Genomic DNA, 17,029 nt, shown 5'->3' on the forward strand with positions numbered 1-17,029 from the left:
TGTCCTTTCTTTTCCGCAGGGTCTTCCTGCCCCCCTGGGTTGCTTCCCTCCTGCTCTCTCCTGAAGCGGATCCCTCAGATGCCTGTTCCCCCCTCCTTCGTGCTTTGGGGCCAGGCTCCTCCTCCGGGCTCTCTCCATTTCCGCGCGCCTCCACATTTGAACCTGGCGCGCATTCGCTACCCCTGACCTTCCTCTTGACACTTACACAACTCCCTGTACTACTCTCCTCCTCTTCCGGCAGGACGTCCTGCCCTGATCTCCTTCCCCCGTCTCCATCCTGCTCCGCTCTGTGTGTCACACTGGGAACTCCTCTCTCTTCACTTCGTTCCTGCTGGGAAGCCGGTCCCGATCTCCCACTCCCACTCGGGGTTTCCCCGCTGCTTCCCTGCTCCTGGCAGGTTCCCCCTGTGACCCCCCTTGGCCTGACTAGGGGCGCCCCCTTTTGGGAATCCTCTGATTCACTTGAGAGACTCATGGAAGACCTCAAGTCATTGTCATTCTCTTCCTCACTGTCCTGGGATTCTTCTCCATCGCTCTCCGTCTCCCCCCTCATCTGTCCCTCTGTCTCTGAACCCCTGACACTTGTCTTAGGAGAAAGCTGCTCTTTCTTCTCTGGAACTTTAAAAGCAAGGCAGAATGAAATGCTTTTTGTATTTTAAAGGAATATTTCTGTATTTTATGGCTTAAGGTTAGAATCATAGAATTGATCCTGAGATGATCCCAAGCATCATCTAGTTTAACGCTCTGCAATGCAGGAATCTGCAAGTTGCCGTAAGGGTATTGAATTCATGACTTTGGCGCTATGAGCACCATGTTGGTTTGTCATCAGGAGAATTTAGAGAGGGGAAATTGTGTGCAGGAAAAGGGTTAAACACTGGCTTCTCTGTCTTCTGAATACCCCCTGTGACGTTACCATGTATGAGAGAGTGCTGGAGGGGAAATAGTTAAATAGGTTGCACAGACAGGACCCAGGGGGGGGGTGGAGTCAGTGGGTTTATAAAGGAGTTCTGAGAGGAGTTCGTTGGGAGTTGTGGGCGGGTAGTTGGTTGGATTTCATGGGTTGACTGGTTGGGAAAGGCAGTTGGTAATAGAGAGACAGGGCAGTTGGTCCTTGAGTGTGGGGTGGTAGCAGAGATAGAGAGAGGAACATAAGTCTAAGAAAGTAAAGAGGAACACTGTTTGGAATGCTGTAATAGTTTTGTTTTAAGTCTGAAATAAAATACACTCTTCTTTATGAATTGAGAACCTGACTGAGGCTGAAGTGATTTTACCAGAGAGGACCTGGTTGGTGGCAGCGGATTAGTGGTGTACGGGTCAATAGTCCGTGAGACGACCGGGGGCTCCGTACGAACGCCACACCCCCCTCCCCAAACCATTTTTCTTCCTCTTTTCAAAATTTCTTTATGGACACTCATTCATGCTTGTTTTGGACTTAACTCAGTCAGTGGTCAGCATCACACATTGAAAGAACAGTAAGAGCACATGACTTCCTTCAAGGAATCCTGGGAACTGTAGTTCACCTCTCAGAGAGCAACAATCCCAGACACCCTTCACAGACTCCAGTTCCCAGAATTCTCTGTGGGGAATCATGCAACTTAAATATACTGTATGCAGTCAGCCCCAGTCACCTATTTGTTAAGTGGGAATAATTATGGTTTGCCACCCAGATCAGAATCCTTCCCATTAACAAGTGGGGATTTTGATCTATACTTGCTAGGGCAAGGCAATATCTGGTTTTCATCACTGCAATGCATCACCAGCTAAACATTGCAATATATTTATATATCACAATGTCTGAAATAAGGATGGAGCTATAGATGTGAACAGATATCTGGTTTTCAACATGGCCATAAATCACCAGCTAAACACCATGATATACCGATATATCACAATGTCTGATGTATGGATGGAGCTGTGTAGTGGCACTGACTGGCTTCACGGTTTTTCCCACATTGTGATTTCTGCATAGTACACACACATCATGATTTGCGATAAACTGCCAGGTCAAATATTATGAAACCAATATCACGATACGGACTTCAAACCACTTCCGGACAATATTACAACCCAGCCCTAGTACTGGCTTTAATAAGATATGTGAGTTTGTTTCCTTGTCCGCATACGTGGAATAGTTTTATACGTGCTTTTATTGTTATGTTTGTCCTGTTCAATTGGTTTGATGTGTGATTCAGAAATGGAATGAACTGATGCAATCCATCATCAATCAATCAATCAATCAATCAATCAAATCTTTATTACGGCCATAGACCAGAATAAGTAGGGTGGGGTACAATCATTTAGAATCTGTAAAACATTTTGGAAAGCTAAAAAGTATTAAAAGAGAAGGTATATCTAAAAGACTATAAGAATCTAAAAGAAACAAAAAGAGGGTTTAGGAGCATTAAATGGATGTGGAGAAGAATAAAAGATTAGTATATAAAAGACTACAACTATCAGTTTAGAGAGCACTATCATGTGAGTGTTCACGAAATCTAGTTTGTGGGGCAGGTCATCATCCGATGGATCTTGAGCGCTGCTGTGCAGAACCTGGCAGCGTCGTATGTTGTAGCAGGGTTGGGATCTGACAGCAGCAGGGAGGCATAAAATTGTCCTGTGCACCTTGGGGTCCTTGTGGTGTAATGGGGAGAGGAGGCTAATACAAATGTCTCTATAGTATAGGCACTGGAGAAGCACATGCTCTGTTGTTCCCTATTTGTCCAGAGTCACAGGGGCATTGCAGCTGATGCAGTGACAAATAAAATAATAAGCATGCGATTCTTAGGACATTGCACCCAGACAATCCGGTTTGTTCATTTGTTTATTTGTTTTTCTCCTGACACCTCATAAGAAGCTGGTGGGCTGGCTTTAAAAATCCCCAGCTTTGCTAAAGGGGAGATATTAAGAGGAACGATTATAAAGAAAAAAGTAAAGCACTGCACCACACACACATAAGGCGATAAATACTTTTCTGTAGCTGACACCCTTGTGAGCTTTCCCTTCCCCCTCTCCCTTGGCCCTTTTCCTGCAGATGTAAGATCCAAGCGCTGCCTCCATGGATGGCGTCTCCAGGTATGGCTCTTCATTCCCCTCGACCATCTCCAGGACCATCTCCATCAGCTCAGAGACCTGGTCCTCCCGTTCTCCTAATGCCGCCCTGTTATTAAAAGCGCAGAAGCGCCCCCCGCATTCCTGGACCAGCTTCCGGACAGCCTCGTTATCTGACTGCATCACGTAATCCCGCAAGGAGTTGCCTTCTAAGGCTTCTTTGCGGGTGAACAAGAGGATGGCGTGCTTCATGGCCTCTGTCCCAAACATCTCCCGGACTCGCTGGGCTGCCTCCTCGTCCTCCGCGGTGAAGCGGCCCACCTGGGTCACAAACACGAGCGCATGAGGGCCAGGCTGAGAGAGGTCAAGGCAGCGCTTGGTCTCCTGGTCCAGCCTTTCATCGCAATCTCCGGTGCCCAAAATATCCGCTGTGTCAATCACGGACACAGGATGGCCTCTCCAAGTGCAAGACGCCCTTTGGCAGGACAAGGTGGTTGTCCTGGCCTGAAGTTTCGAATCAAAGAGCTTCTGGCCAAGGATGCTGTTTCCTGTGGCGCTTTTGCCGCCTCCAGTCTTGCCCACAAGGACGATCCTCAGTTCTCTCCGATTTCCTGCGGGTTTTGAAAGACAGCAAAGAGCTGGTCAGCAAAAATATCAGAGCAGCCACTTCTGGTGGGATCCCTCTTGATATGTGATTGTTGAGAATTATATTGTTTTCTGATCCTCAGAGAGACTGAATGCATATGGAAAGTGTAAGGTAAAGGTAAAGGGACCCCTGAGCATTAGGTCCAGTCGCGGCCGACTCTGGGGTTGCGGCGCTCATCTCGCTTTATTGGCCGAGGGAGCCGGCGTACAGCTTCCGGGTGATGTGGCCAGCATGACTAAGCCGCTTCTGGCGAACCAGAGCAGCGCACGGAAACCCCGTTTACCTTCCCACTGGAGTGGTACCTATTTATCTACTTGCACTGGGATGTGCTTTCGAACTGCTAGGTTGACAGGAGCAGGGACCAAGCAACAGGAGCTCACCCCGTCGTGGGGATTCGAACCACCGACCTTCTGATCGGCAAGTCCTAGGCTCTGTGGTTTAACCCACAGCGCCACCCGCGTCCCTTATATAAAGCGTACACATGTATAAATAAAAGCAGAAGAAGAACAGATTGGGAAACATTTGTGTACACCTGATAAATTCAACAGTGTAAATAAGTTTTGATGGATGCAATAATGGAATACTGAATGGTTTAGTTTTTTGTAAAATATGCAGGGATTTATGATATGCATCCTGAATTTGAACAAGTGCTAGTTCCTTTTCCCAGCTCTGGTCAGTGCAGGCAAGAATGAGCCGGGCGAACCAGCGGCCTGATGCAGCCGAGGGCATCTTCTAGGTTCCTGCAGATGTGCGTCAGGATGGCACCCCACCCAGGCACCACCCACCTCCCCAAATCCCCAAAATATTACACATTGGTATAACACTATTTTTTCTGCAAATAAATAAAATAAATGTCATTGGGGGTGCCGTGAAAAGCTCCTGCGAAATAGATCTGGAATAATCCACCCCACCCCAAGCAGTCAATCTGCCTCTGAGTCACTGGAACCCTTCCTTACCTCCTCTGGTCCCGTCCATCTTCCCCTGAAAAAAAAATGGCAAGAAATCAAGATGCAATTCTCAGGCAGCCTTCCATCTGCAAACCCATCACCCCACCCCTAGTTCAGACATGTGGTATCTCAAATGAGAAACAACACATTGCAGACATAAAGATGTTCAGAATATTTTGCAAGCAATGAGAAAGGAAATGCCCACTGAACTGTGCCCAAACGCTGTGGCTCTTTCCTCAGGTGGCACTTCAACAGAACTAAATTAAAAACGTAATTATTATTAATTTCAACTATTATTTTCACGTATTGCAAGCAGAAGAACATCCCCTCACCCTGAAGAGAGCGCCAGGCAAACATCAGTCTAAACATATAAGGCTTTATATGACATTTGATGTTTTCTCTATTTGTTTAGATCTGTTGGAAGCCGTCCAGAGCAGCTGGGGCAACCCAGTCAGAAGTGTGGGGTACAAATAATAAAATTTATATTCTGGTGGAGTCTTTGCTTAATTTATTCATTTCATAAAAATATGCACCCCTTGATTGTAAAAAAAGAGAAGAACCTCAAAGCATTTTGTCAAAAGATAAAATCAGCATTAAGAAGAATTAACAATGACTTAAAAGCTGAAAAGTTAAAATGACAAGAGCTAAAAACAGATTAAAAGTCTCACCAGCTTTCTAAGCATCTGAATAGGCTTGTCTAAACAATATTAACAGACTTTCCAAGTGTCCCTGTGTTCCAGGGACAGTCCCAGATTTACAGAAGCCCCTCCGGTTTCAGATGTGATCCCAGAATGTCCCGCTTTTCCTTAGAAACATAGAATTGGGGAGTTGGGAGGGACCCCGAGAGTCACCTAGTCCAGCCCCCTGCAATGCAGGAATATCCAGCTGCCCCAAACGGGGATCGAACCTGCAACCTTGGCTATAACCAACCGAGACATCCAGGCGTAGGATGTCCCTATGATCATGGGAGAAATGTTGGAGGGCCTGGAGTTGCGGAACCCACGAGCCAAGGAGAGAAGTAACTAGACAACCTTTAGAAGACATCTGGAGAGGGAAGCTGTTTAATGTTTGGTAATGCTTTTACATATACACGTTGGAAGCCTCCCTGGGTGTCTGGGGCCACCTAGTCAGATGGGTACAAATAAAAAACTATTAATATTATTATGGGCTAGGACGTCCCTATTTTCATCGGAAAAACATTGGGGAGGGTAAGGAATAATTTCAGCAAGCGCCAGAAGGAGGACAGTGTCCCTGACAAACACAACCCTGCAACTGCCCTGTTCCTGTTTGTGGTGGAAGAGAAGCCCCAGTTCGGGCGCACTCTTAAGCCACAGTCGGTCGATCAGCCTTTAGGGATCCTCCACAGGGATCCTTCCTTGCCTTTTCTTGCAACAGGCTAAACCCAGCTGCTGCCTCCCTAGGAAGCTTGAGGGCAGGGGCCCAGCCTGGTATGTCTGGGCATATTGAAGGGAGCTGCTTCCGAGCGAGGAAGGTGCGCCCAGGAGCGCGGAGAGGCTGCCCAGGGCTGCGGGACAAGGGGCGTCTCCCGGGTCCTCTTGCAGCAGGAGCTCCCTTTGCAACCAGATCCTTTTCTCCCCCTTCTCTCCAACACTCGGCCCTTCCCAGATGGCAGACCTCACCTCCTCAGCTGATTCTGCAGATCCTTCCTCGTCCCGCGTCGTCTTCCACGCCGGTTTGAGTTTTCCTGCAGTGAACGGGAGCGAGAGACGAGCTGCTTCTCCGAAGGGAAAATGAAAGTAGCAGCTGAATTAGGTCCTTTTCTGCTTGGAACGAGCAGGACAAGATTTCCCCCCAGTGGATGCCTGGAGAACCAGCAGCTGGTTTGGGCGGTGGGTGGCACCTTCTGGCACTTTTCAGCTTAGAGAAAAGGCGAGCGCACGAGAGGGTCGCAGAATCAGAGACTTATAGAGTTGGAAGGGACCCGAGGGTCATCTAGCCCAACCCCCCTGCAGTGCAGGAATATGCAGCTGCCCCATCGAACTTGCAGCCTTGACATCATCAGCACCAAACTAGACTGAGAAGTGCACGGAATGATGCCTGGCAGGGGCTGAGGGGAACGAGTCTCCTAATATTCAGGGTGTCCTCACAAAGTGTAATGCTGGTGGTCAACAAAAGAGGTTCAAAGGCTCAAGCCAAATCTTTAAAAATGTTGTATAAACACCGACAACTGGGAAACACTGGCCTGCGAGCGCTCCAGTTGGAGAACAGCCTTGACCAAAGGTGTCCTGGGCTTTGAAGACGCTCAAACTCAGGACGCAAGGGAGAAACGTGCTAAGAGGAAGACACGCTTGGCAAATCCACACCGTGATCAACTCCCACCCGGAACCAATGTCCCCACTGTGGAAGGACGTGTGGATCCAGAATTGGCCTCCACAGTCACTGATAAAACTGTGTTTATGGAAGACAATCTTACTCAGCTATGAGGGATCTCCAAAGAAGACAGAAGATTCAAGGTGTTGAGCAATGTCTCATGCATGATGTCATGCAGCATCACACAGCATCACACGCATGACGTCATGATGTTGCACGGCATCACCCACAGGGCCCCCTCGATCCCCTTAAGGAGATGTTTATTGTGCTTACACGTTTTTAGGATTGTATTCGACTCTTGTAAATGACTGTGGAGCTTTTCATGAACCCCATAAGCTAAGTCATGCTGACGCCTCTCCCCCCCATCACTTTTTAAAAGGTGATGAGGATGTCAATCTGCAGAGAGAATCGGGGGTGGACTGGGGGCAATGGGGGCTGGACCCTAGGAAAGGAAAGGTCAGTGGGGCCCAAGCCCACAGGTCCATCTTTGTCCAAATGGCCTGTTGGCGAAAGGTGCCCATTGGGAAAGCCACTGGCTGAAGGTCAAGGTCCTCTCCTCCTTTGCCCGGGAGACGGTCCATGGCTCTGTGCTCCCTTGGGCCAGATGCATCCCTTCCTCCTCCTGCTGCCCTCAGCTGCAGCCACCATCTCCCATCCTCAGAGGCAGGAGCGGCCCAAGACATTTTGCTGCCTGGGGCGAAGGAGAAGATGGTGCAATTCCCATTCTCTGCATCAAACCTGACTAGATTGGCCCCTTACCTTTCCCGCCCCGACCTGGCCACAGTGATCCATGCGACGGTCATCTCCAGGCTTGACTACTGTAATTCGCTCTACGCGGGGCTGCCCTTGAAGCTGTCCCAGAAACTCCAGCGGGTGCAGAATGCTGCAGCGAGGCTCCTCACGGGGTCTCTGCCATGGGAGCATATTCACCCAGTGCTTTTCAAGCTGCACTGGCTCCCGGTGGAGTACAGGGTCAGATTTAAGGTGCTGCTTTTGACCTTTAAAGCCCTTCATGGCCTAGGACCCTCATACCTACATGACCGCCTTTCCCAGTATGCCCCACGGAGAGCCTCAAGGTCCGTAAATAGCAACACCCTAGTGTTCCCGGGCCCTAAGGAAGTTAGATTGGCTTCAACCGGAGCCAGGGCCTTTTCAACTCTGGCTCCGGTCTGGTGGAACGCTCTGCCTCATGAGACCAGGGCCCTGCAGGATCTGATTCCTTTCCGCAGGGCCTGTAAGACAGAGTTGTTCCGCCTGGCCTTTGGCTTGGAGCCAATTTGATTCCCTCCTCCTCTTTCTTTTTCCTTTCTCCTCCTGTGATGAGGCTGCATTTTAATATTTTAATGTTTCAATATTTTAATGTTGTATTTTAATCTTGTTTTAAGTTGTATTCATTCAACTTGTTTTTATTATTGCTTGTTTGCTACCCTGAGCCCGGCCTTGGCTGGGGAGGGTGGGGTATAAATAAAAATTATTATTATTATTATTATTATTATTATTATTATTATTATTATTATAGATTGGGAGTTGACTCTCAAGTCAACACTGGTGATGTTCTGGCACATCGCATGGCACTCATTTCTTTTTTCTTTTTTAGTTTTCTATTTCTATTTCTATTATATTCTATTTCTATTTCTATTTTTCAAATTTATACATTTCATTAGTTTTACAAACAATTTGACATTTCTAAATTTTGACTTCCTTCCCCCTCTGTCTGTGGTTCCTTAAATTATCCCCCCCAAAAAAAATATCTTCTGCATATACAAATTCATTTAACTTGCTCATTTAATTACCTACTGTAAATATATACTCTTACAAAACTGCAGGTTATTACATTAATCCTGCTAACGTTTTTCTGTTTACAATTTATCTGTAAATATTCAATAAACCATTTCTATTCTTTTATAAAAAGTTTGTTATCCTGATTTCTTATTCTTTCGGTAAGTTTCACCATTTCTGCATATTCCGTAAGTTTTTGCATCCATTCTTCCTTTACTGGGACTGCTGCTTCTTCCCATTTTGGGGCGAGTAACATTCTTGCTGCTGTAGTCGCGTACATAAACAAATTTCTATGCAGTTTAGGTAGTTCTACAATTCCCACGAGAAATTCTGAGGGTCAGAAAAGTGGCAAGAAAGGAGTGCTTTTAGGAAACCTTTCCAGCCACTTCCCCGACCCTCAGAATTTTCTGCCTGAGGCAGCTGCCTCAGTCTGTCTCATAGAAGAGCCGGCCTCTTAGGAAGAGGTGGGAATGATGTTGGGAAAGATGGAGGGCCCAAGGAGAAGGGGGCAACAGAGGACGAGATGGCGGGACAGTGTTCTCGAAGCTACCAGCATGAGTTTGACCAAATTGTGGGGGGCAGTGGAAGACAGGAGGGCCTGGCGTGCTCTGGTCCAGTGGGACACCAAGAGTCGGACACGACTAAACAACTAAACAACAACAACAGGCTGGCTTTAACAGAGGATGAGGTGAACTCCTGGAGGACAATGGCTTCTCACAATATGCTCCACCTCCACTGCCAGAGAGGAGGTTGCAGGATGCCCATCGCTGGGGGCCAGAAGGGGGAGAGTGTTCCTGTTGCACCCAAGTCCTCTAGTGGGCTTCTTCCCTAAAGGACATCTGGTTGACCACTGTGAGACAGGATGCTCAACTAGATGCACCATTGACCTGTTCCAGATGTAGGGTTCCTTTTAGGCTCTTATCTCATGGTGGGATGATCCCTCCTTGCTCTGCCTAGAATTTGGATTTCTGAAAATTGTCCGCTTCAACAACTGCAGCCATTTGCAGTGCAGTGAAAGGCAGAAGCGTCTTGCTGTTGGCCATTCCTGGGAATTCATGTGATTAGAAAGAATATCCAGAAGAGGCCAAGGTCCCTAACAGAGAAGAACAGCAAGCCAAGCTGATGGACTATGCCAAGATTGCAAAGCTGACTGGAAAACTCAGAAACCCAAGAGGATAAAAACTGGGGGGGGGGGGGAGGAATATAAACTACATAGGAGCCCACTGTAAGCAGATGGAAACAAGAGCAAGATTTTGACTCACTTGTAGTGTAAAAAATACTATGGCTGTTGTGATTTGATACAAAAATTTCAGTATGGATGACTATGCAGTTGTAGATGATTAAAATGAGGTTCCATTGAGGGGGTGGGGGGAACTTCTCAGATTCAGAGAATCTCTTTACATAGATATGTTTTTCTTACATTTTGTTTATCTGTATTTTGTTTTTGTTTTTTGTTTTTTGAAATGATATTTATTATTGTTTCATAAACAAACAGTAGAAACAAATTCCAACAAATTCCAACATTCAAACTACAAAAGCAAAACAAAACAAAGATACCCAGTAGAAAAACAGTTGATAAAAAAAGAAAAGAAAAAATAAAGAATTAGAACAAAGAGAAAAGCCAAAAGTTAGAACTGAAAAATAGATTAATATTTTCAAATCTTATATTTTCTTCACTAGTTTCTTGACCTCCTCACACCTCCCATTTTGTATTCCAGTTCAGATATTTAATTCAGCAAATCCTTACCCTCTAACTTTCATCCTTACTCCATATGTTAACCTATTATTATAAATATCCATTTTCAATTGTCAGTCCCTATTTACATTTTCTTAGGCATCTCTTTACCAGTACCACTTATTTTCATTCAAACGTCAATTCAACATTCCTTAATTTTACAGTGCTTCTGCAGGTAATCTTTAAACTTCTTCCAATCTTCCTCCACCGACTCTTCTCCCTGGTCACGAATTCTGCCAGTCATCTCTGCCAATTCCATGTAGTCCATGACCTTCATCTGCCATTCTTCCAGTGTGGGTAGATCTTGTGTCTTCCAATATTTCGCGATGAGTAATCTTGCTGCTGCTGCTGCATACATAAAGAAAATTCTATCCTTCTTTAACACCAATTGGCCGACAATGCCCAGGAGAAAGGCCTCTGGTTTCTTAAGGAAAGTATATTTAAATACCTTTTTCAATTCATTATATATCATTTCCCAGAAAGCCTTAATCCTTGGGCACGTCCACCAAAGGTGAAAGAATGTACCCTCGGTTTCTTTACATTTCCAACATTTATTGTCGGGCAAATAGTAGATCTTTGCAAGCTTGACTGGTGTCATGTACCACCTATAAATCATTTTCATAATATTCTCTCTAAGGGCATTACATGCCGTAAATTTCATACCTGTGGTCCACAACTGTTCCCAGTCAGCAAACATAATGTTATGACCAACGTCCTGTGCCCATTTAATCATAGCAGATTTAACTGTTTCATCCTGAGTATTCCATTTTAACAGCAAGTTATACATTCTTGAAAGTATCTTAGTATTGGGATCTAACAATTCTGTTTCTAACTTTGATTTTTCCACCTGGAAGCCAATTTTTTTGTCTAAATTGTATACCTCTCTTATTTGAAAATAATGAAGCCAATCTCGCACTCTGTCTTTTAATTTCTCAAAACTCTGCAATTTCAATTTGTCTCCTTCTTGCTCTAAAATCTCCCAATATTTTGGCCACTTGGCCTCCATATTGAGGTGTTTTTTTTTGAGCTTTTGCCTCCATTGGTGACAACCACCTTGGGGTTTTGTTTTCAAGTAAGTCTTTGTATCGTATCCAGACATTGAACAGTGCTTTCCTGACAATATGGTTTTTAAATGCTTTATGTGCTTTAACCTTGTCATACCATAAGTATGCATGCCACCCAAAAACATTATTGAAACCTTCTAAGTCCAAAATGTCTGTGTTCTCAAGAAGCAGCCAGTCCTTCAACCAGCAGAAAGCTGCTGATTCATAATAAAGTTTAAGGTCTGGCAGGGCAAATCCCCCTCTTTCTTTTGCATCTGTTAATATTTTAAATTTTATTCTGGGTTTCTTGCCCTGCCAGACAAATTTAGATATATCTCTCTGCCACTTCTTGAAACAGTCCATTTTATCCAAAATTTGTAACGATTGAAACAAAAACAACATTCTTGGCAATACATTCATCTTGATGACAGCAATTCGGCCCAACAAGGAAAGCTTCAAATTTGACCATATTTCTAAATCCTTTTTAACATCTGACCAACATTTTTCATAGTTGTCCTTAAATAAGTTCCCATTTTTAACTGTCATATTAATCCACAAATATTTCACCTTCTTGACCACTGTTAAACCTGTCTCGTTCTGAAACCTCTCTCTTTCAGTCATTGTTAAGTTTTTCTCAAGAACTTTGGTTTTTGACTTATTCAACTTAAATCCTGCCACATGACCAAACTCCTGGATCAGTTCTAATACTCTTTTAACGCTAGATTCTGGCTCCTGTAATGTCAATACTAAGTCATCTGCGAAAGCTTTCAATTTGTATTGTTTGGCTCCGACCATTATGCCTTTAATCAAATGGTCCCTTCTTATCATGTTTAACAAAACCTCCAGGACAGAGATAAAAAGTATTGGGGAAATTGGGCAACTTTGTCGTGTCCCTTTCTCTATCTTAAATTCCTCAGTCACCACATTGTTGACTATTAATTTAGCCTTTTGTTCTGAGTAAATTGCACTTATACCATTTTCAAACCCTTGACCAACCCCCATCCCCTGAAGATTTTTCCTCATGAAACTCCAAGAAATATTGTCAAAGGCTTTCTTGGCATCTACAAAAATTAAAACTGCTTTGGTGTTAATATCCTCTTGCAACTTTTCCAAAATATTAATTATATTCCTCGTATTATCAGACAAATGTCTGCCTGGAAGAAAGCCAGCTTGGTCCTTATGTATCACTTCCTTTAATACTTTTCTTAACCTCCTTGCCAAAATATCAGCGAAAATTTTGTAATCCACATTTAACAGGGATATGGGTCGGTAGTTCTTGAGTTGTGTCTTTTCAGACTCAGTTTTTGGTATGAGTGTAATATATGCTTCTTTCGACGACTCTGGCGCCTTTTTCCCCTCCATAATTTCGTTGCAAACCTCTTTTAGTGGTTGGATTATCCAGTCCTTCAAAGTTCTATAATATTTTGAGGTTAAGCCCTGGAGATTTTCCCAACTGCATATTCTGAATGGCCCCTTCCACCTCCTGATCTGTAATTTTATTGTTCAAGATTGTCTTGTTTTCTTGTGAGATTTTTTGTAATCCGTTTGTTTTCAAGAACTGGTCTATATCAAACTCTTTCTGAGGCCCTTGTGTATATAGTTGTTTGAAATACCTCTGAAAACATTTTCTGATTTCCACTGGGTTCTCAATATTTTTTCCTTCAACTTCCAAATTGGTGATAGTATTGAGTTTTTGTCTTTTCTTCATCTGCCAAGCTAGCAGTTTCCCACATTTATTTGCTGATTCAAAGGTCTTTTGTCTCATTTGTTTAATTTTCCACTCAATTTCCTGATTCATCATCTTCATATATTGCACTTGGGATAACTTTATCTCTCTCAAAATCTCTTGTGAGTTGGGTTTCAATCTCAGTCTTTTCTCGCCCTCTTTTATTTTATCCAAAATTTTTTCTATTTTCACATTCTGGGCTCTCTTCTTTAATGAGTTCTGTTGGATCAGAAATCCCCTCATAACTGCTTTACTTGCGTCCCAAATTATCCTTTTTTCCACAGTGGTATTCAAATTTATCTCAAAATAATCTCTCAAAGTTTTTGGGGCCTTCTTAATCACTTCTTGATCCCTAAATAGGGTGTCATTCATCCTCCATCTAAAGGAACCAGTTAATGTTACAGATAGGTAGCCGTGTTGGTCTGCCATAGTCAAAATAAAAAAATTCCTTCCAGTAGCACCTTAAAGACCAACTAAGTTAGTTCTTGGTATGAGCTTTCGTGTGCATGCACACTTCATTTCAGAGAAACAGACCAGACAAGAAAGGAGGAGGAGTGGCGTTATATGTCAGGGATGTGTATACCTGTGAAGAGATCCAAGATTTAGATCCTCAAAGCCAAAGTGAGAGCATTTGGGTCAAAATTAAGGGAGAGAAGAATAACAGAGACCCCATTGTGGGAGTTTACTATAGATCCCCAAGCCAAACGGAGGACATAGATGATGCCTTCCTGGAACAGATGGCCAAGCATGCAAAAGGAAGGGAGATAGTAGTAATGGGGGACTTCAATTACCCGGATATTTGTTGGACGTCAAACTCAGCCAAGAGCATAAGGTCAAACAGATTCCTCACTGGCCTTGCAGACAACTTCATTGTCCAGAAAGTGGGAGAAGCAACAAGAGGAACAGCCATTTTAGATCTGGTCCTAACCAATGTTGATGACCTGGTTAGTGGGGTAGATGTGGAAGAATCATTAGGCGCGAGTGATCATGCTCTTCTGAAGTTTACTATACAGCGGAAAGGAGCAGCCAAGCATACTAGGACTCAATTTCTTGACTTTAAGAAAGCCGACTTCATAAAACTTAGGGAAGTGCTGGGTGAGATCCCATAGACAACAATACTAAAAGGAAAGGGAGTTCATGATGGCTGGGAGTTGTTAAGAGGGAGATACTAAAAGCACAACGTCAGCAATACCAATGAGACGGAAACATGGAAGGTGCCTAAAGAAGCCAGGGTGGCTATCTAAAGAACTTTTAACTGAATTAAGATTAAAAAAGGATGTGTACAAAAAATGGAAAAGGGGGGAAACCACCAAAGAGGAATTCAAACAAATAGCCAGCACGTGTAGACACAAAGTCAGAAAAGCTAAAGCACAGAATGAACTCAGGCTTGCTAGAGAGGTTAAAAGCAACAAAAAAGGCTTTTATGGGTATGTTCGTAGCAAAAGGAAGAACAAAGAAACAGTGGGGTCACTCAGAGGAGAAGATGGGGAAATGCAAACAGGGGACACAGAAAGGGCTGAACTCCTCAATGCCTTCTTTGCCTCAGTCTTCTCCGATAAAGAAAACAATGCCCGACCTGAAGAATTTGGAGCAAATGATTCAGCAAAGGAAACACAGCCCAGAATAACTAAGGAGATAGTACAAGAATACTTGGCTAGTTTAGATGTATTCAAGTCTCCAGGGCCAGATGAACTGCATCCAAGAGTCTTAAAAGAACTGGCAGATGTGATCTCAGAACCACTGGCAGTCATCTTTGAGAATTCCTGGAGAACAGGCGAAGTCCCGGCAGACTGGCGGAGGGCAAATGTTGTCCCTATTTTCAAAAAGGGGAAAAGAGAGGACCCAAATAATTACCGCCCAGTCAGTCTGACATCAATAGCAGGGAAGATTCTGGAGCAGATCATTAAGCAAACAGTCTGTGAGCACCTAGAGAGGAATGCTGTGATCACCAATAGTCAGCATGGATTTCTGAAAAATAGGTCATGTCAGACTAACCTGATCTTGTTTTATGACAGAATTACAAGCCTGGTAGATGAAGGGAACGCAGTGGATGTAGCCTACCTTGATTTCAGCAAGGCATTTGACAAGGTGCCCCATGATATTCTTGTAAAGAAGCTGGTAAAATGCGGTCTTGACTATGCTACCACTCAGTGGATTTGTAACTGGCTGACTGACCGAACCCAAAGGGTGCTCATCAATGGTTCCTCTTCATCCTGGAGAAGAGTGACTAGTGGGGTGCCACAGGGTTCTGTCTTGGGCCCGGTCTTATTCAACATCTTTATCAACGACTTGGATGATGGACTCAAGGGCATCCTGATCAAATTTGCAGATGACACCAAACTGGGAGGGGTGGCTAACACCCCAGAGGACAGGATCACACTTCAAAACGACCTTGACAGATTAGAGAACTGGGCAAAAACAAACAAGATGAATTTTAACAGGGAGAAATGTAAAGTATTGCACTTGGGCAAAAAAAATGAGAGGCACAAATACAAGATGGGGGACACCTGGCTTGAGAGCAGTACATGTGAAAAGGATCTAGGAGTCTTGGTTGACCACAAACTTGACATGAGCCAACAGTGTGACGCGGCAGCTAAAAAAGCCAATGCAATTCTGGGCTGCATCAATAGGAGTATAGCATCTAGATCAAGGGAAGTAATAGTGCCACTGTATTCTGCTCTGGTCAGACCACACTTGGAGTACTGTGTCCAGTTCTGGGCACCACAATTCAAGAAGGACACTGACAAACTGGAGTGTGTCCAGAGGAGGGCAACCAAAATGGTCAAAGGCCTGGAAACGATGCCTTATGAGGAACGGCTAAGGGAGCTGGGCATGTTTAGCCTGGAGAAGAGGAGGTTAAGGGGTGATATGATAGCCATGTTCAAATATATAAAAGGATGTCACATAGAGGAGGGAGAAAGGTTGTTTTCTGCTGCTCCAGAGAAACGGACACGGAGCAATGGATCCAAACTACAAGAAAGAAGATTCCACCTAAACATTAGGAAGAACTTCCTGACAGTAAGAGCTGTTCGACAGTGGAATTTGCTGCCAAGGAGTGTGGTGGAGTCTCCTGCTTTGGAGGTCTTTAAGCAGAGGCTTGACAACCATATGTCAGGAGTGCTCTGATGGTGTTTCCTGCTTGGCAGGGGGTTGGACTCGATGGCCCTTGTGGTCTCTTCCAACTCTATGATTCTATGATTCTATGATTCTATGATTCTTCAGATAGTAGCACCTTAAAGACCAACTAAGTTAGTTCTTGGTATGAGCTTTCGTGTGCATGCACACGAAAGCTCATACCAAGAACTAACTTAGTTGATCTTTAAGGTGCTACTGGAAGGAATTTTTTTTATTTTGAACCAGTTAATGTTAGTCTCATCTCCATTTTCACGGCATTATGGTCGGAGCACGTCTTTGGGCAGATCTCTACCTTCCTGATCTTGGGTGCCAGTCCTCTAGTTATCCAGATTTGGTCAATTCTTGTCCATGTCTTTTGGGCTTCAGAAAATAAGGTTCCTTCTCTCCCCAGGGGATTCCTGGTCCTCCAAATGTCAATCAAGTCCATATTGTCAGTCAATTCAAAAAAAGTCTTTGGTAGTCTACCATCTTTAGTAACTACCTGTCTCTGCGACTTGTCCATATTTGTAGATACCATCCCGTTCATATCTCCCATCAAAACAATTTTGTAGTCCATATAGTCCAGTAAAGTCTCATGCAACTTCTTGTAGAATACAGATTTCCCCTCATTCGGTGCACATACACCTACTATCAGAAATTTTT

The 17,029-nt window shown here is 44.3% G+C and overlaps 1 protein-coding gene across 1 annotated transcript; it reads right to left on the reverse strand.

The window, feature by feature from the left end:
- Positions 1–2,235: 2,235 nt before the first annotated feature.
- Positions 2,236–6,433, reverse strand: LOC309515037 (GTPase IMAP family member 2-like). The gene is made up of 3 exons (XM_082192637.1): positions 6,279–6,433; positions 4,648–4,672; positions 2,236–3,656 (listed from the first exon to the last, which is right to left on the reverse strand). Exons 2-3 carry the CDS (start codon positions 4,664–4,666, stop codon positions 2,899–2,901), a joined length of 777 nt encoding a protein of 258 aa, XP_082048763.1. The 5' UTR covers positions 4,667–4,672; positions 6,279–6,433; the 3' UTR covers positions 2,236–2,898.
- Positions 6,434–17,029: the final 10,596 nt, after the last annotated feature.

This window comes from Podarcis vaucheri (assembly GCF_965113315.1).
Source record: "Podarcis vaucheri genome assembly, chromosome: 12".
Classification (NCBI taxonomy): domain Eukaryota; kingdom Metazoa; phylum Chordata; class Lepidosauria; order Squamata; family Lacertidae; genus Podarcis; species Podarcis vaucheri.